The sequence below is a fragment of the Dipodomys spectabilis genome, unplaced genomic scaffold (assembly GCF_019054845.1).
Source record: "Dipodomys spectabilis isolate Male_0828 unplaced genomic scaffold, ASM1905484v1 ptg000039l, whole genome shotgun sequence".
In the NCBI taxonomy this organism is placed as follows: domain Eukaryota; kingdom Metazoa; phylum Chordata; class Mammalia; order Rodentia; family Heteromyidae; genus Dipodomys; species Dipodomys spectabilis.
Genome location: NW_024870716.1, coordinates 4,462,449 through 4,481,876, shown reverse-complemented (window position 1 = coordinate 4,481,876; position 19,428 = coordinate 4,462,449). Strand labels below are relative to the sequence as shown.

Genomic DNA, 19,428 nt, shown 5'->3' with positions numbered 1-19,428 from the left:
TGGTAGAGCGCTAGCCTTGAGCTGAAGAGCTGAGGGACAGCGCCCAGGCCCAGAGTTCAGGCCCCACAGCCGGACCCAAAAAAAAAAAAAAAAAAAGTAAAGCTGAGTGTCAACTTTTAATCTTTTCACATTATTCACATCACTAAGTAGTACAATCTAATGGGTGTGAATGGGCAGTGGATGTGAACCTCTGATGAGAACAGAATATTGTAATAAAATTAGAGTGTCAAGCCTGGTGCTAACGGTTTGCGGTTGGTCTGCAGTTTGAACTCAGGGCCTCAACACTATCCCTAAACTATTTTGCTTAAGTTTAGCACTCTACCACTTGAGTCACAGCTCCATTTCTGACGTTTTAAGTAGTTTATTAGAGATAAAAATCTCACAAACTGGGGCTGGGAAGGTGGCTCAGTGGTAGAGCGCTTGCCTTGCATGCATGAGGCCCTGGGTTCGATTCCTCAGCACCACATAAGCAAAAAGAAAAAAACCAGAAGTGGCGCTGTGGCTCAAGTGGTAGAGCACTAGCCTTGAGCTGAAGAGCTGAGGGACAGCACCCAGGCCCAGAGTTCAGGCTCCACAACCGGACTCAAAAAAAAAAAAAATTTTTTAAATTAAAAAAAAAATCTCACAAACTTTCTTGCCTGAGCCGGCTTCAAACCTCAATCCTCAGATCTCAGATCTCAGCCTCCTGAGTAGCCAGGATTATAAGCGTGAGCTACCAGCACGCAGCTGTTTGCGAATATTACAAAAAAAAATTTTTTTTCTTTAATGAAAGGTAAACATTTGCCTCAGAAAGATACTGCTTATTATATGATTGGCAGACTGCTGATGTCCTTATTAAATGAAGAGTTCTTATAAATAAGCAGTAAAAATGGAAAACATTATTCTGAAACTATCAATTCAGGGATAGTGATAACTTACTAGCAAATACATTTTTTAAAACTTCAATAATATTAGTACTCTAAAAGCTGTACATTTAACAAACTAAAATCATTTCACAGATAATGTAATAGCAGAAAGTTATTTTAAATATAATGCTTTGAAGTGTGTGTGAAGTTTACAGTTGTGTAAATGTGTAGTTTAAAGCTGAAGTCATTTGCAAAGTAAATTGTTGCCTTATAGTTCGCCCAAAACACCTATCTTATTTCTCTTTATGGTGCTAAACCTAATCATTTTTCTAGATAAATTAAATTTTTAAAGGCTAACTAATCAACAGTTTGCTTATTCTATGAGCTAGATAATATCCTAAAAAATGTGCCATTGCATAGTCAAACACAAGTTTTTGTAATATCTAGAGTTTTAAAGAACCAAATCCTAAGTCTACAGGAAAAATAATAGCATATCAATCCAATTCTTTCAAAATGCTCAGTGGATAAAAAATACTGAGAAATGAGGCAAAATATGAATGGCTTTATTCAGCTGTTATAAAACAAATCAATACATGGTTTCAACCACAAAAATATAAGATGTAGCTCCAAAATCAATGGAATTCAAGTGTATTCAACAAGGGAAATAGGATTTCTTAAGTGGTGGAAATAGTCCCACTGTCAATGAGGACACATTAATATTTTATCAGGAATTTTATAAAGGTACATACTTTATAACTAAAGGAAACAATGAATCAAGTTAAAATAAGATGGACTCAGCCAGGCGCTGGTTGCTCATGCCTGTAATCTAGCTAATCAGGAGGGTGAGATCTGAGGATGGAGGTTTAAAGACAGCAGGAAAGTCTGTTGGACTCTTATCTCCAATTAACCACCAGAAAACCAAAAGTGGCACTGTGGCTCAAGAGGCAGAGCACTCGCCTAGAGCTGAAGAGATCAGGAACAGCACCCTGGCCCAGAGTTCCAGTCCCATGACTGACACATACATACATACATACATACATACATACATACATACATACATACATACATACATAAGATGGACTCAATTTCTTTGGTAATAAATAGTAGAAGGATTGCTGTAACTGTTTATTTTCCCTGTGCCAGTGCTGGGGTATGAATTCAGGGCTAGGATACTTCCTGGAATTTTCACACAAGGCTGGTGCTCTACCACTGAGCCACCGGCTTTTTGCCAGTTAATTGAATAACAGTCTCAAGGACTTTATTGACTTGACTGGCTTCAAACTGTAATACTAAATTCTCAGCCTCCAAGTAGCTAAGGATTTCAGATGTGAGCCACTGGCACCCAAGCCATTGTAATTTTCAATAAGTATTCCATAAAATTACTTTGAGCAACTGATAAAGGAGCTGAAAAGTTTAGTTTTCACAGCAGAAGACTAAAGAGAAGTGTTTTATTGCTAAAGAACTAAAGTATATTAAAACAACCCTCAACGTTCATCTTGAGAAAAATTATGAAACTTCTATGCATATCAATATATAACAGACTGAGAAAAGAAAATTAAAGTTTGATGATACAAGTGAAAATGTTGCTGTTGTAATCTGAGCTTCATCCAAATACTGCAACTTTTTGTCACAAAATTAAGGGCAAAGCAATTTAAGTAGTATAGATAATGTTACTTTTTATATAAAACCAAATTCATTTTTCTAGTAATACAGAAATCGAGAATCTTTCCAGCCAGGCTCCGGTGGCTCACGCCTGTAATCCTAGCTACTCAGGAAGCTGAGATCTGAGGATCACAGTTCAAAGTCAGTCTGGGCAAGAAAGTCCGTGAGACTATTATTCACCAGAAAACTATTATCCAATTAACCACCAGAAAACCAGAAGTGGTGCTGTGGCTCAAGTGGCAGAGAGCTAGCCTTGAGCTGAAGAGCTGAGCGACAGGGCCCAGGCCCAGAGCTCAAGACCCACGACTGACAAAAAAAAAAAAAAAAAAAATCTTTCGCAAATTAGAAGACATCATAGAAAATAAAGATCCTACCTGGTTAACAGCACAAACTATAAAAATCCTGGTTATAAATCTAATAAAGGCTTTGCCATATCATGAATGATAAAGATAACACAAAAAAGGAAAAAAGAAAGAAACACACCATAGCCCTGAAAAAGAAAACTGTCATAAAAATGCTATCGCATATTAATATATAAATGTGAAACAATTCCAATACAGATCCCAATAAGATATTTTTTTCATAAAACTGAGGAAACTAATTCTAAGCTTTTCACAGAAGAATAAAATTTCAAAGATCAAAAAATTTTTTAAAGGAATTCAACAAAAAATTTGAGCTGTAAGAAATCAGGTCTTGCTGGGTACTGGTGGCTCACGCCTGTAATCCTAGCTACTCAGGAGGCTGAGATCTGAGGATCTGGTTTGAAGCCAGCCCAAGCAGGAAAGTGTGTGAGACTCTTATCTCCAATAAAACTTTAGAAAACCAGAAGTGGCACTGCGGCTCAAGTAGAGCGCTTGCCTTGAGCTGAAGAGCGCAGGGACAGAGTTCAAACTCCATGAGCGACAAAAAAAAAGAAAAGAAAAGAAAAGAAATCAGATCTTATAAAATTACAGTGATCAGAACAGGGTGTTTTCCTCACAGAAGTTAACAAAAAGATTGAAGCGTAAAATAGGGCCCAGCTCAGCACTGACCGAGATTTGAGGTATGCTACAGACTTGTGGGAAAAGGGCAGTCACTGGAAAAATGACCATCAGCTAAAGACAGGATGAACATATCAACATCTAAGTCCAAAACATCAATACATTTTAATTAGGCAGAACTACTTGATATTAAAATGGGCCTTCCATTAAAACAGAAAGTTAAATCTAGATGTCCTGTTTTCCTCTTTCTGGATACTCCAAGGTGAGTAAAAAGCTATTCATCGATATTTCCATTTATGCCTTTAGATACCATTTTTTGTGAAGTCAAGTACTGTCTTGAAATAACCACCCTCTCTGTGAGTCAAGTGACAAAAACTTCATCATTCAATGAAGAATATCAATAAAATAATCTTCCTTCAAACAATGATTCAGAGCCAGGGGCAGTTGGCTCACACCCGTAATCCTAGCTACCCAGAAAGCTGAGACCTGCGGATCATGGTTCAAAGCCAACCCAAGCAGAGAAGTCTATGAAACTCTGATCATCAATTAACCAGAAAAAAAGCTAGAAGTTTTATGTTAAATCCAGCCTTGAGGAGAAAAAGCTAAGGGATAGTGCCAAGGCCCAAGCCCCAGTATCGGCACACACAGACAAAAAAAACATTCAAAACTATGTATAATATTTTGCTTTACTTTATATATTGGATCTCAAGTTTCTTATGCATGATTGTTAAAGTTTTCTTTTTCTTGAATTTTTATGAGATGGAAATGATTGATTTGAATACAGATTAATTTTTAAAAAGTTAATACACAAAAAAAATGCCAGAAAGACCTTAAGGGAAATGGAAAACACAGATGATATATAACAAGTTAAGATCCTTATTGAACGGAGCTTGTTAAATTAAGAAGAATAAAAAGAAAATTGGACAATTACAAAATCAGGTAATTTATCACATGAATAAGATGAGTAGCCCATTAAAACACATGAAAAATATTGAACCTTGCCAACAAAGCAAATTGTCTGAAACACTATTGAAGAAAATGGGTAAGTAGTCATTTTGCTAATGAAACTGCAACGTTTTTAAAGGGATGTGGGAAAAAATATGTTAAGTGAAATAAGACTTTTTCTTCTCCTATGTGGAAGTGAGCTCTAAATTATAAACATATATGAAAATGTATACAGGGTCAGATACATACATACATAAGCATACTGTCTAAAGTACTGTCCTTACAGGAGAGAATTCCAATGATGTAATTCCTTCAAACAGCTAGCTTTTTCTGTTGTGACTGTTTTGTACTAAAAGTGTATGGATTGCTACACAGATACCATGTGATCCATGTGTACATTTCAATAAATTGTTTTTAAAATGCTAATTTTTGCATTTGCATTTTTAGATGAATACACTAAAAAATCTAGAATGTGAACAAGTTGCTATGTAGGAGCTGGTACAAAATCTAACCAATTGATGGCAAGAAGAGAGAGCTCAGGAATTATTTTTAACAAATTATGAGATTTCATTTCAGATGAGAGTTGACAAAGGTAATTGGTGCTTGAATAACTAGTTACCTATTTCAAAAAATGTTTTCCACCTCATTTCTTACCTACATTAGAACCAATTTTAGATGAGTTCCATAATCAGACAAGGAATCCACCAAAAAAATAAATTTAAAAAATGTCATTAAAAGGCAAGATTATCAAATTGGGCACTAATGGCTCACATTGGTAATCCTAGCTACTCAGGAAGCTGAGAGCTAAGAATTATGGTTCAAAGCCAGCCTGGGCAAGAAAGTCTGTGCAACTCTTCTCTCCAATTAACTACCAAAAAAAAAAAATCCTGAAAGTAGAGATGTGGCTCAAGTGATAGAGCACTAGCCTCAAGGGAAAAAAAAAAAAAAAACCTCAAGGACAACACTCAAGCCCTGAGTTCAAGCCCTAGGTCCAGCACAAAATAAATTAATAGATAAATAAACAAACAACTAAATAAATAAATAACAGGACTATCTTATCTCAAGATAATAAAAAATTTATGTTAAACATAGAACACATAAAAAGCAAGCTAATAAAAATAACCAGGTAATAAACGCATAATTGAGTAGCATTCAGAATCAAAATTTTTCATAAAGACAAAATGGAATTCTCAGGTCAGTTACAATCATAAATGATGTTGCATTTAATTAAAGGCTTTATCTACCATGAAGAGTAACAAGAACACATTCTCACTGCCTAAAGAATATTATATTCAATAGAATTTGATTATATTTGATGGGTTTGCTCATCCTCATCCCCAAAAGGGAGTCTAGGTTAAAACCTTTAAATATCTTCATTCATGAGCTGCTTCCACATGAAATATGGTATTAGGTGATAAATCACCTAATTCATCACAAGCTTACAACGGCACAGAAATAAGAATCGGGAATGGCCCTCTAAAATTTGTACATATGAATGTTTCCCCACATAGATAAAATAATAAAGTCACAAATTTTTAGCAAAGTAAAAGAACTAAAATGACACCAAACTTTCCATTCGTTATGCAAAGAAAATGTATTTCAGAAACAAAAAACTAATCATCAGAAAAATATCTAATAAAGCTGAATGTAACATACACTAGAACACAGGTCAAAGATACACGGGCCAATTATTTCTAATGAACACTTCTCTTCACTACCATTTAGAAAGAGAGAGAAAAGGTGGGTGAATGTAGGCATTATAACAATGTACATATGTGAAAATGGAACCAGGTTATGGGTGAGGTTGGAAGAGATGGGGAAGAATGATGGAAGGGGTGATCAAGATGAATTGTACTTGTAAACCAACATGTTGAATTGAAACTCTTTTTCACTTAAAGATAATGAAATAAAGAAAAAGAAATTGGCATGGCAATGCAGAAATAAGAAACATGAAAATATTCAAGCAGACACACCCAAGTTGATTTCTTACAAGTCTGGAGGCTTATTCCTCAATACACTTGACTACACAACCACACAACACTGGTACTCTGTTCTCTGGAAAAGAAGAGGATTGCTGAGAAGAGATCTAAGCTATCTAGGATCTGATGACAAGACATGGTCAAATGCAGTGGAGGCCAGGAACTAACTCTGGTCCTCAGTGGCCCCATCCAGGGAGGTAAATGCCCCAAATGTGTAGCAGGATGGATGTTAGGGTTGGCTAGTCTATCAGCTGCAGAAGCTGCAGCCACTTAATCCAGCTGGTAGACCTGCAGAAAGAGTGGAAAACTGGCTGGCAGGGAAAGAAGAAAGGCTCATTGGTGCTGCATAACTGGAGATGTGTGCTTCTTGAGATAATCTTCATACATTAAAGCATTCATTTCTTTCTATCAGTTCACATATATTCACACATATGTAAAATATCCTATTGGCACATATATAAACTATCCAGTTTGTCCAGTGAGTCATACCTTTACCTTAATCTCTTGCTGAGTACCTTACCATGCCTGCTCAATAATGTATGTATGCTTAGGCTTGCTAGGACTGTATTACAACTTCTGTTTGTACTAGTACACAGGCTTGAACTCAGGGCTTGATCGCTGTCCTTTAGCTTTTTCACGCAAGGCTAGGGTTCTAACACTTAAGCCTTAGCTTCACTTCTGGTTTTATGCTGATTACTTAGAGATAAGAGTCTTATGACTTTCCCTACCAAGCTGCCTATGAATCCTGACCCTCAGATCTCAGCCTCTAGAGTAGCTAGGATTACAGGCATAAGCCACCAGTGTCTGGCTATACTGCAATTTTTTAATAATAAGGGAAGTATGAAACTACACATTAAGAAGCAATTTTTGTTAGAGATAAGTAAGGATATAGAAACGCTTTTAGAGATAAAATCTAAGTAAAGATTTATAAATTACATAAAACATGGAGTTTGAATTTTTAATTTATAAAGCCTATTATCTTTAATGTTATTTATTAAATAAAGTGCAACCAGAAAGTAGACAGTATAGTAGCTTTTATGTGAGTCTGTTAATTTCACCCATAATAAACAAAGTCATCTCTTAGTTCAGAACCATTAAGCCAAGCAAATATTTAGCCAGCAAGTTTAATTTTTACTTGCTAATGTCAGAAAAGAAAAATGGCTTACTATATGACAAGCCCTCACCAGCATGAAGATGCATTTTATCAACCTCATACACAAATATATTCTTACGCACCCAGAATGTATAATAATTAATATTCAGACAGGAGAAAAAAATCTCATTCATTTTACCTCAGATTTATTAATACAGAAGTTGATGGTAAACTACAAGACAGGTTTATATTTATTTGCAAAGCTATTGCCATAAATTATTTCTATAAATGTTATTTGCAAAGCATTCAAAATTAAAAGCATAAATAATACTCAGATATCAAAAAAATTCTAATGACAATCTCATAAAAAGCTATTTATGTAACTAAACCCCAAGATTTATTTTATTTCATTTTATTTTTAAGTGCCAGTATTGGGGCTTGAACTCAGGGCCTAGATGCTGTCCTAGAGCTTTTCCTACTCAAGCTGGTACTCTACTGCTTTAGCCACAACTCCACTTTTGTGGCTATTTGGAGATTAGAGTTTCATGTACTTTCCTTCTTTTGATGGCTTCAAACCATAAACCTCACATCTCAGCCTCCTGAATAGGTAGAATTATAGGTGTGAGCCACTTGCACACACTCAAGATTATTTTAAAGAAAAAAGAAATATGATACACTATACCATTCAGCCAGGTGTGTATATATATAATATATACATTAAAATATAAATATATGCAATATATGTATAAATACACCTATCTATATATATATTTGTTGTGTGTATATGTGTGTGCATGTGTTAGTCTTGGGGCTCGAACTCAGGTCCTGGACACAGTCCCTGAGCTTTTTTGCTCAAGGCTAATGCTCTACCACTTGAGTCACAGCTCCACCTCTGGGTTTTTTGGTGATTAACTGGAGATGAACGAAATATGCACCAAGTGACAACAGGAAAGCTTTATCCTGAAGTAACTACAGTTTAGAAAAATGCAGCAAAAAGAGGCTTTTTTTCAATTGAGAGGAACATTCTCCCTTATTTGTACTGATAAATTCACTTGTTTTTCTTTTCAGTGAGCCTTTACTCTTTTCACTTATTAGCCTTCTTCTATAATTCTTGAGCAAATGGGTAAATGAATCGATGTCTTACAATTACTGCCTTGTCTTCTATTCTTTCTTTTTCAAAATACAGCTTCAGAAAACTGTAAGGCCGGAGGAGTGGGAAGGTGGGGAGGAAAGGGATTGTAGGGGAAAAATAAAGGAGGGGGTAACAATGCTCGATAGGAAATGCACTCATTACCTTGCTCATGGAACTGTAACCCCGCTGTACAATATTTTTACAATAAATATAAATAAAGAAAAACTCATAAATATATATATGTGAAACAATAAAATACAAAAAAATACTGATTCCACCTCACCCCAGTTAGAATGGCTATTATCAAAAAAACTAACAATAACATGCTGGCAGAGATGTGACCAGTAGGGAGCTCTACTGCACTGGTGGTGGGAATATAAACTTTTCAATCACTTGTTCCAATACTGGAAAGCAGTATGGAGGTTCCTCAAAAGACTAAACATAGAGTTTCTCTATGACTCAGCAATCCCACTCCTGGACATTTATCCAATTGACCAGGCTATAGCTAAGATACAGAATCAACTCACACGCCCCTCAGAGGAAGACTGAATCAAGAAAATGTGGTATATATACAACAGAATTCTATGCTTCCATCAGAAAGTATTACATTCGTAGGGAAATGGGAAGACTTGGAAAAATCATACGAAACAAAGTAAGTCAGACCCTAAGAAACATAAGCTGCATGGCTTCCCTCATTTGTAATAACTAGAATGTGCCTATAAAACTACACATAAACCCAATAAATAGTAAAAGACAAACAATTACACCTGGACATGATTAATTAAACAGTAATCTAAACATCCACACAGTGAGAACAAATGAGGAGATATATTGTCAGCCGCGGGCCTTGAACTTGGCCTGGGTGCCGTCCCTCAGCTCTTCAGCTCATGGCTAGCACTCTACCACTTGAGCCACAGTGCCACTTCCGGTTTTCTGAGTGGTTTATTAAAGAGTCTCACAGACTTTTCTTGCCTGGGCTGACTTTGAACCACAATCCTCAGATCTCAGCCTCCTGAGTAGCTAGGATTATAGGCATGAGCCACCGGTGCCTGGCAAAAGAGGATATTCTTAGGGGAGGATCACAAGGGGTCGACAGCTATGTGCATAAGGTCATATAAAATGATGCTTATCGAAATGAACTCCAAGAAATGGAAGTTGCTTTTTTATTATATTGTTTTCAGTTCTTGTTTCCTTTTCTTTTCCTCTTTCCTTTTTCCTTTGGTTTATTCCCTTCTGTACCCTTGTCTATAAGCCTTGTATATAAGTTTATCTGATTTGAGGAGGAGGAGGGGAAACAGAGACATAGTGGGACAAAGGGTAAGCCAATTCAGCAGTGAAACCCACTGGACACTATGTTGGAAATGAACTATACAACTTTCGGGGGAGGGAAATCGGGAGGGAAAAAATCTGAGAGTGTAAATGAATGAGAGAGTAGGGGACACTGTTCAAAAGGAAATGTACTCATTACCTGACTCATGTAACTATAACCCTTTACATCACCTTTACAATAAAATTTAGTAATGATGCGAGAACCCCTTTTTTTAAATAAGTTTTTTTTATTGTGAAAATACTGTATTGAGGGGTTACAGTTACATGAGCAAGGTAATGAGTACATTTCTTCTCCAGCATTATTGACTCCTCCTTTGTTTTTCCCCTATCATTCCGTCGCTCCCACCTCCTCAACTACACCCCCAAGGCCCCTACCACCACCCTACCTAAATTGTAAAGTTTGTTTTTCAACTTAGTGTCTTGTCCCTGTTTTCACTGTATTTGATGTTGGTATAATTTGGGGAGGGGAAGGGAAAAAGCAAAATGTTTAAATAGTGATACAGATTGGCCCATTGCAACAATGAGATGTACAAGAGAACCCCTTTGACCAGCCCCAAGTGCCTTTCCAACAGTGAAAGTACCATGGTCAGCAACAGCATGGCCTATTGTCTTCAGTTTAAATGTAGAATAGGCTGGAGAAACAACAATCTTCTTTCACTGTGTTCCCATGAAGCAGGGGGTTTAATTTTTAATGAAGCCTCTACTTAAAGAAGACCATCCAAAACCAGCATTTCAGAGTGAGACCAAATAAGCCTTTGCTCACAGCAAACCCAAGCCTTCTGATGTAGTTGCATAATTAAGCCACAGTGTTTGAAGCTACGTTTCCGCACCCAGGTTTGACTTTCAAACCCTCTGCCAATTCTGACATGCTGTGATGGTCTGCCCTTCCTACTTCTGTCTTTTCTAGGCTCACTTCAGAAACCCCCAGAATCCATAGCAGGTTCATTAGTCTCATCTGTCCAAACCAACAAAGTTGTGTGATTAGGTTTCCAGTTTCAACACAGTGGCTGCAATGTCACTGTATAGCTCATTACAGGTGTCATTTTTTTTTTTTCTCTAGCAACTTGACTTAGACTTGTTTCCAGGCAGTGGCTGCCCATTAGTGAATTCCTTGTTGGATCTAATGACAATTCAGGATAGACTGGGCATGCTGCATCAATGTGACACATTTGAACTGTCTCCAGATCTGCTTGTCTACCCTGGTGAAAACATTGTGATGCCACTCATGATTCATGCTGTAATCATGATGATCTTTCTCTTGATCTTTCATTCATTTTGTCATCCACCAAATACTCATTTCACATCTGTGTTTGTTCAATAGCTATAAAGAGATTTGCGAGCTTAATGCACAATTCTTATAGACGTCTAATGCAAATCTGTTGTCAATGTGAGAATTTATACAAACAAACCAACTCACTTAAGGAGAGGATTAGAAAGCTGCACCCACAGTGTTAACAGTGGGTACCACAGAAGCCAGAGCTACAGGCATTACGGGGTTGATAAATGTTTTACACTTCTCTTTCCATTCTCCAGAGAAACAACTGTAATATGTGGGTTTCTTTATCTATAAGGCATTGGTTCATTAAAGATAGATAGAAAGATAGATAGATAGATAGAGAATAGATGATGGGTGGAGGGTTGATATATCATAGATAGATGGATGACAGACAGATGATGGGTGGATGGTTGATATATAAATAGATAGATAAGTCAAGCTAGATGTTTTAAAGCCTTGCTTTGCTTATTCTATACTCTGTGATTTTCATACCATTGTCTGTTCTTAATTTAGCAAATTAATATCAACCAGCTCACAGAATTTCAACTCTCCTAAGCCAGCATGTGAGCGAGCCTGAACACACCACTGATTGAATGAGCTCTATTATCTTTATTACAGTCAAAATTTCCTTCAATAATAATATTTTTTCATCCCCCAGGGACAGACACTGGGTGACAGGGATCAGGGATGGAGGTAGAACTTTTCTTTCTTTAAATCCTGATGTGCCTTTTAAGTTTTGAACCATGGGATATATTATTCATTAGAAAAGACTCCAGTTTGATTTTCAAAATGCCTCAGCAAGTATTTGTTACAATTGTGATCAAAAGGGAAAAAAGGATGTCTTTGGCGTCTCACTGGTAATTAACACATGTGCATAAATACACATACAAAACATGATATAGCAGAAAGGCAAAAGGAGTGGCCCAAATGTTTTTAATGCATTAGAAGCTGACAAAATAAAAAAAATAAATCGATGTCAACTGAAAAGAACAGTAATAGCTTTATGGAGTTTTGAAATATGAGCAGGATTTGGACAGGCAAGAAGAAAAAGCAGAGGCTGGCGCATCAATGATGAGCAGGCTAGCCACTGAGCCTGACAGTTGTCTTCCTACTGAATAAAATTACAGTGTTCCACCAGTGCTGGAGCCGACATTTCTTCCATCTCCATCACTTCCTACCTCCTACTTCCTTCCCTAGGCTGGAGAGCAGAATGCACGAAAGCTGGGGCTCACAACGGTCAACCCAAACGGAGACAAGGAAGAAAGAAGCATTATCACACCATCTTGAATACCAATAGTAACATTGGAGTGTATGTTCTCTCACAGACATTCTGTGGTCTAACTCACAGAGTCTAAATTCACTGGTTCTTATTCTTAAATCTTTTACCAGATCGATACCAACAGAAGCTCAGAAGGTATACCCTGAGACAACCTTTGATCACTGAAAAGGGAAAATCGGGAATCTGAGCGTCTCCGGGCCCATCATGGAGAAGAGCTTTTCCTATCATGCACTAGAACGATCCTTACAGAGAGCTGTACTTGGCCCAGACCAAGTGCTCGCTAGGATGGTATTGCAGAGAATAAATCTGTCTGTGCAACATCAAGTGTGTGTTCAGCAGAAGCTAATGACATATTAAGAAGAAAAACTGGGTTGAACCAACTGATTCCCATGGAAAAATGCAAAGACTTTTACCCATAGATAGGTGTTGCTTGTGTCATGGTTAGATTTGTTCTTTACTTAAGTATGTCTGTGGAATGATGCCACCGGCCAGCATGAAGCCTTCTGAACTTATTTTCTAAGGACACATGCTACATTTTGTCATGAAACTCCATCTGGGGACTGTGTCTCAGTAACAAGAATAGCAGTGTTCTCTTGATCATTTCCCTGGGTTTCTATTTATTCCTCTGTCCTTATTTTCATGCTTCATTTTATTTTATCTTGTCCCACGGGAGTCTCTATAGGCTACCTTAATTTTTTTGTGTGAAAGTAGAGAATAAAGAAATGTCCAGGAAGTGATGAGACTAAATGTATAAATACAAATTAAAAGAGGACTAAAAGGAAGAAAGAACTCTAGCACCAATAACAGGAAGAAAGAAACAATACAACGTTAACACTAAGTCTAATGGGTGACAGGAGGTGAGAAGACATGATGGCATTTTGACAAGAGCACCAGACTAAAGAATGTGAAGAAGTGAGCTTGGGATTTGACTCTGCAGATGATGGGGGGTGGGGGGTGAACAGAATACATTTGGCCATCTCCTGTAGACACCAGAAAATAGTACACAACAGAGGTAGACAAGCTGGCTCCATACTCAATATGAATTTAATCCCAACTCCTACTTACACTCTCATAGAACTTTTAACATCTCTTTAGCTTATCTGTCTCATTTATAAGACGAGAATGAGAGAATATTGGATGTATATGATTTGTAGATTATTTTTACTAGTCTCTTAACCCTTTTATTTTGAGTTACAAATAACAGGCTAAAAAGAATGGAGTAATTTGTACAAGACCACAAGGCCAATAACTGGTAGAGTTATGACTGAAAGAGATATAGTTTGTCTCCAGCTATCCAGTTAGTTTTGGACAGTGTATCATTATGTACACCAGGCTGGGCTGAAAATTGTGATCCTCCCACCTCACTGTACCAAGTGCTGACATTACAGATATATACCAAACACGCCTGGCTACACTCTTAAGCATCAGTGAGTATTGATAATAAAATGAACGAATGGTCGTTTTACTAGGCAAATAAAAATGTGTTTTTAAAACTAACTTATTTTTAGCTGGGAGCCAGTGGCTGACAGCTGTAATCCTAGCTACTCAGGAGGCTGAAATCTGAGGATTGTGGCTTGAAGCCAGCCCAGGCAGAAAAGTCTGAAAGACTCATCTCTAACTACCAAAAAAGCCAGAGGTAGAAGTGTGGCTCAAGTGATAGAGCACTAGCTTTGAGCAAAAAAAGCTCAGAGAAAGCACCCAGCCCCTGAGTTCAGGATCCAGGATCAGCACTCAAAAAAGTAAATAAATAAATAATTTTTTAATATAATGGAAAGATGTACTACATTTAAAATGCAGTATCTGGGGCTGGGAAGGTGGCTCAGTGGTAGAGCGCTTGCCTTGCATGCATGAGGCCCTGGGTTCGATTCCTCAGCACCAAACAAGCAAAAAGAAAAAAGCCGGAAGTGGCGCTGTGGCTCTAGTGGTAGAGCGCTAGCCTTGAGCTGAAGAGCTGAGGAACAGCGCCCAGGCCCAGAGTTCAGGCCCCACAACCGGACGCAAAATAAATAAATAAATAATAAAATACAGTATCTGTTTAGCCAAATTTTTATCAGATTTACAGATAAATAGATAAATTCATCCTGCAAAGGTAAGATAATTTACTCAAGAAATTACAGAATGAATACAAAATTTTTAAGTATAACTAGAAAGCACAAGAATACAAATATTTATTTGTATAATACAAATATAAATTTGTGTAACATAAATATGTGATATAATATAAAATATAAATGTTTGTGTTTATTTTATAATTATGCATAGTTATATGTAATGATGTATATAATAATAGTAATGAGTTCAATCCACAGATATGAAGGAAAATAGTGTGGAGAGAAGCCTTGACTATAAGATATATACAAAAGTATATGTACTTGGTCCACAACCACAAGTGCAAATGTAGAATGGATCAGAATCTGTCATTGTACTGAAAGTGGTAGTAACCTCCTGTAATCCATGTTATACATGGGCTGTACACACAGAAGTATTAGTGTTCCAGGTTGTTTCCAGTCAAAAAGCAAGACCCCACCCAAAAAAATTGCTACCAATTGTCTCTACCAAGCATGAGGCCCTGAATACCACCTAATGGAAAAACAAGGTCTTTGAACTACGTGTATTTAATTGTTACTCTTGAAAAGTAAACTTTACACATGTTGTGGTGGTGCCTGCGTGTAGTGTCTGCTTCCCATGAAAGTGAGTTAAACTCATGAAAACATGAGTTGGCAATCAGCAAGACACTGTTTCCAAAAAAAAAAAAGCCAGCCAGGAGTTGGTGGCTCACGCCTGTTATCCTAGCTTTTCAGGAGGCTGAGATCTGGAGATCATAGTTTGAAACTGGCTCAGGCAAGAAAAGCTATAGAGACTCTTATCTCCAATTAACCACCTAAAAACCAGAAGCAGAGCTGTGCTCAAAGTGGTAGAGTGCTAGCCTAGAGCACAAAACCTCAGAGACAGCCCCAGACCTAAGTTCAAGCCCAGGGACCAACAATAAACAAACAGAGTTCGATTTTTTAAAAAAGCACCTGGGATTAAAGTAATAATTACATAATGTGGGATTCCTTAAGACAATTGTGTTTAATGATTCTCACATTATTATTATTATTATTATTAGTCTCACATTAATCATTTAATGAAATGTTCCTACTTTCATGTACAACTATGTTGGTTTCAGATACATCTCTAATTTTCTAATTAGATTAATTCTGATGTTGCTTCTGTACAATGTGCCATTGAAAAATAAGTGTTAATTACTGCTACTTTCCAGTTGTGCTCATTTTGCCAGTTCTCTACATTGATACGTATATTCTGGCTTTCCTTTTCCCAGAGAATTGAATTATATATTATAACTTATATTTACTATATTATTTAACTTTTGATGTATGTCTCTCTTCTTTAAGCAAGATTTCTGTACATGTCAAAAAAAAGAGTAATTCAAACTGTTTCACTAATTATTAGATGGAAAATTTGTAGGTTCATGCTGGTTAGACATGTGTGTACGATTAATGTATTCAGCTCTGGGCCCAATGCAAGCAACGACCATCTGGAACTAAGTCAGAGGAAGGCAACAGATCTGTGAAGAACCCGGCCATCATCTCCCAGGACACAAAAGGGTAGACAGCTCTGCTTAGCACAGAGGCCAGAGTGGCTAAGAACAGAGCTACCAGTGGCCATCTATGTATAATAATGTCCTCTTCTCAAAGAAGGTGGAGTGAGTTCTCTGTTGCTATATACAGGGTGGTGAAAGAAAATGGCACAGAAGAAAAAAAAAAAAACGTAGTGTGTATAAAATAATAGGGAAATGTTCCTAGCAAGTAGAGCTCATCAGCCACAAAACCAGATTGCTCTGCCATCTTCCTTTACACTGTGTGACCTGGGTTGCCTAAAAAGTCCAACTGGCATGGCAGACAGAGGCCCAAGGGCTGCCAGCTCTGGAGCACACTGAATCTCAATCAACTGAAGATGGAGCCTGTCTCTGGGACTACCACCCTGAACGCCCCAGTGATCCCTTGAGAATGGAATTTCCCCCAGCCTTTTTCACTCTGTCTTGAAGGTCTTAAGCCAGTTACCACCTCCGGGTCAAGATGATACCCTCCCCTCCAACACAGACTAGACCGTGGGAGTAAAGAAAGCCAAGTGGGGGGTGTGGGAAGTTCATCGTCGATGCTCAGTTTGGAATGAATTGTGTCCACAAGTCCTGAGCATAAGCTGGACAGTGCCAAACAACCTTCTCTCTTAAGTCTTGCTTTCCTAGTTTTTCTTATGTATTTGCTTGTGTTTGACCTTTTGGATTTAGAAGAGATTTACAGCCTCACTGCTGACAAGACAAAGCAAATAAGTTTTCTGCCCATACCTGTATAGTATCATTATGGCTATTATATAAATAAAGCACTTTACATATATCAACTCTATATTCTTCACAACCTAGGAAGTAGATACTATTATTATCCCAAGTTACAGATAAGAAATTTGATACACAGAGAGCTTATATAACTGCGCCAGGGCCACAGATAGTAAGATGGTAGCACAAGTATCCAAAATACACAAAGGAACCTCCCATGTCTTAACTGTAGCTATTCTTACAGGGATAAATGATAACAAAGCCACATGGCATTATTTAGTAGCAACCTATCAATATGCCAAATGTCATGAATCAATTTCTCTTTCTTGTCTTCTCCCCTTGATCCCACCTGCTCTCCCAAGGATGCTCCTAGTTATAGGAAGAGGGACGATACTAGATAGTACTTTGTGTGTATGTATGTGCCAGTCCTGGGGCTTGAACTCAGGTCCTGAACACATTCCTGAGCTTCTTTTGCTCAAGGATAGCAATCTACCACTTGAACCACAGCACCACTTCTGGCTGTTTTCAGTAGCTTATTGTGGATGAGGCTCATGGACTTTCCCACCTCAGCTGGCTTTGGACCACAATCCTCAGATCTCATCCTCTTGAATAGCTAGGATTACAGATGTGAGCCACCAGCACCAGGCTAACACAGCACTTTTTTTCAACACACATGAAATACACAGCTGTGATTGCTGCAATCCATGATGCAAAAAAGAAGTTATCTAATAGTGATTAAGATCTCCCAGTGATTAACAGCCAATTTAAAAAAAAAAAAGGGAAGAATAGTATCTTGTGGGTAACAGTTCAGAAAGTAAGAAGTATGTCTGTAACACTGAGAATGATAAACCTTGAGGAATTTAGGAACCATTAGACTTGTTCTACAAATGGAGACGCCAATGCATTGCTGACCACTCACCCTGGGTGCCCGGCATCCTCTGCTTTCAGGGAGATCCCAATATCTCTGTCCATCATTTTGCATAATGTAGCAAAATCACCTTTTGTGTGGAGGTCATAGGTCATAGTTGATTTTTGTTTACTCTCCTTAAATATGTTCGTTTGTGTGTGTGCCTGTGCCCATCCTGAGGCTTGAACTCAGGGCCTAGGTACTGTCCTTAAGCTTTATAATTTTTTTTTTTTTCTCAGAGGTAGCGCTCTACCTCTTGAGCCATAGCTCTACCTTTTTGGTAACTGACTGAAGATAAGAAACTCAGGAAAACGATAAGATAAAATAAAAAAGAAATTCATGGACTTTTCTAACCAGGCTAGCTTTGAACCTTGATCTTCAGATCTCAATCTAATAAGAAACGAGAATTAGCAGATCTGGCTTAAATATACATTCTTTTAAGCATGAAAGGTAAACACAGAAAACTCCACAACTACTTACCTGTGATCCAGGTGGTGAATAGAGAAGATAACTCCTGAGTTTAAGTGGGTCTGTTTCAGGGTCACCAAAATAGTAAATTCATGTTTATCTCTCAGCTTCTGGAAAAACTGCTCAGCTGTAGCAGTGGAAGCTTTTATGCTTCTGGGTGTATCTTTAAAAAAAAAAAAGTAAACAAATATGCATTAAAAACAGACTAGAATTTTACTTTATCAGGTTCTTCTTGCACACAACATTGGTGGTACAGGGATGTTAAATAAGTCTGGGATTTGAACTCAGGAATGTCTCCTTACACTTGCTATTCTGGTGATCAAGCACTTAAGGCACACCTCCAGCCTGGCTTTTTGCTAGTTACTTTGGAGAGTCTCAGAGACATTTCTGCCTTATCTGGCTTTATACCACAATTCTCCAGATTCAGCCAACTGAGTAGCTAGGATTACAGATGTGAACCACTGGCACCCAGCTCATACGTAGCACCTTTTGAGAAAACTAAACACTATTTTTATCAAATAACAACTGAAACGCAACATGTGGAAGTAATTCTTGTTTGGGTTTTGGGTTGTTTTTTTTAAGGCCAGGGTACTCTCCAATAACTTTTTCACTCAGGGTTTGAGTTCTAACATTTGAGCCATGCCCCCACTTCTGGCTTTTTGGTGGTTAATTGGAGAAAAGAATCTCACAGACTTATCTGCCTGGGCTGACTTCGAACTTTGATCTTCAGATCTCAGCCCCCTGAGAAGCTAGGGTCACAGGCATGAGTCACTGGTGCCCAACTGAAGGGAATTCTTTCACCAAGACTTTATGTTACTTATAACACAGGACAGCAAAATCACATGAATCACTGAACTTGTGTTTCAGGAATCTCTACAAAAACATCTCCTTTGAGGCAAAGAATCAAAAACACTCATGAAACGAGTTTCTCTTTACATGCTTCCTCTATCTGAGATGCCACAGCCACATCAGAGTCAACAAAGAGCAAAAAGACCAACTTCCTAGAATAAGACCTAAAGAACCATGCTAGAGCCATTTAGCTTTGCTGACACTTCCTGACAGAAAACTGGATTTAAATCTATGAGCCACTCTCAACATTGGTTTTCTTTAGCCAGAAGGCTTGCTATAAATAGGTTCTTTAAAAGATCAGTGAAATTAGTCACTCTCAGCCTTCTGTGCAGTGGTTGAAGAATTAAG

At 37.7% G+C, this 19,428-nt stretch overlaps 1 protein-coding gene across 5 annotated transcripts in view; it reads right to left on the bottom strand.

Moving 5' to 3' along the window:
* The window catches only part of Nell2 (neural EGFL like 2), a 340,654-nt gene that overhangs the window by 251,827 nt on the left and 69,399 nt on the right, over positions 1 to 19,428 (bottom strand). For all 5 annotated transcript variants that reach the window (XM_042677765.1, XM_042677763.1, XM_042677762.1 and 2 more), the window contains exon 4: positions 18,244 to 18,394. In XM_042677765.1, the coding sequence (XP_042533699.1) occupies positions 18,244 to 18,394 (151 nt within the window). The remainder of the gene's footprint in view (positions 1 to 18,243; positions 18,395 to 19,428) is intronic.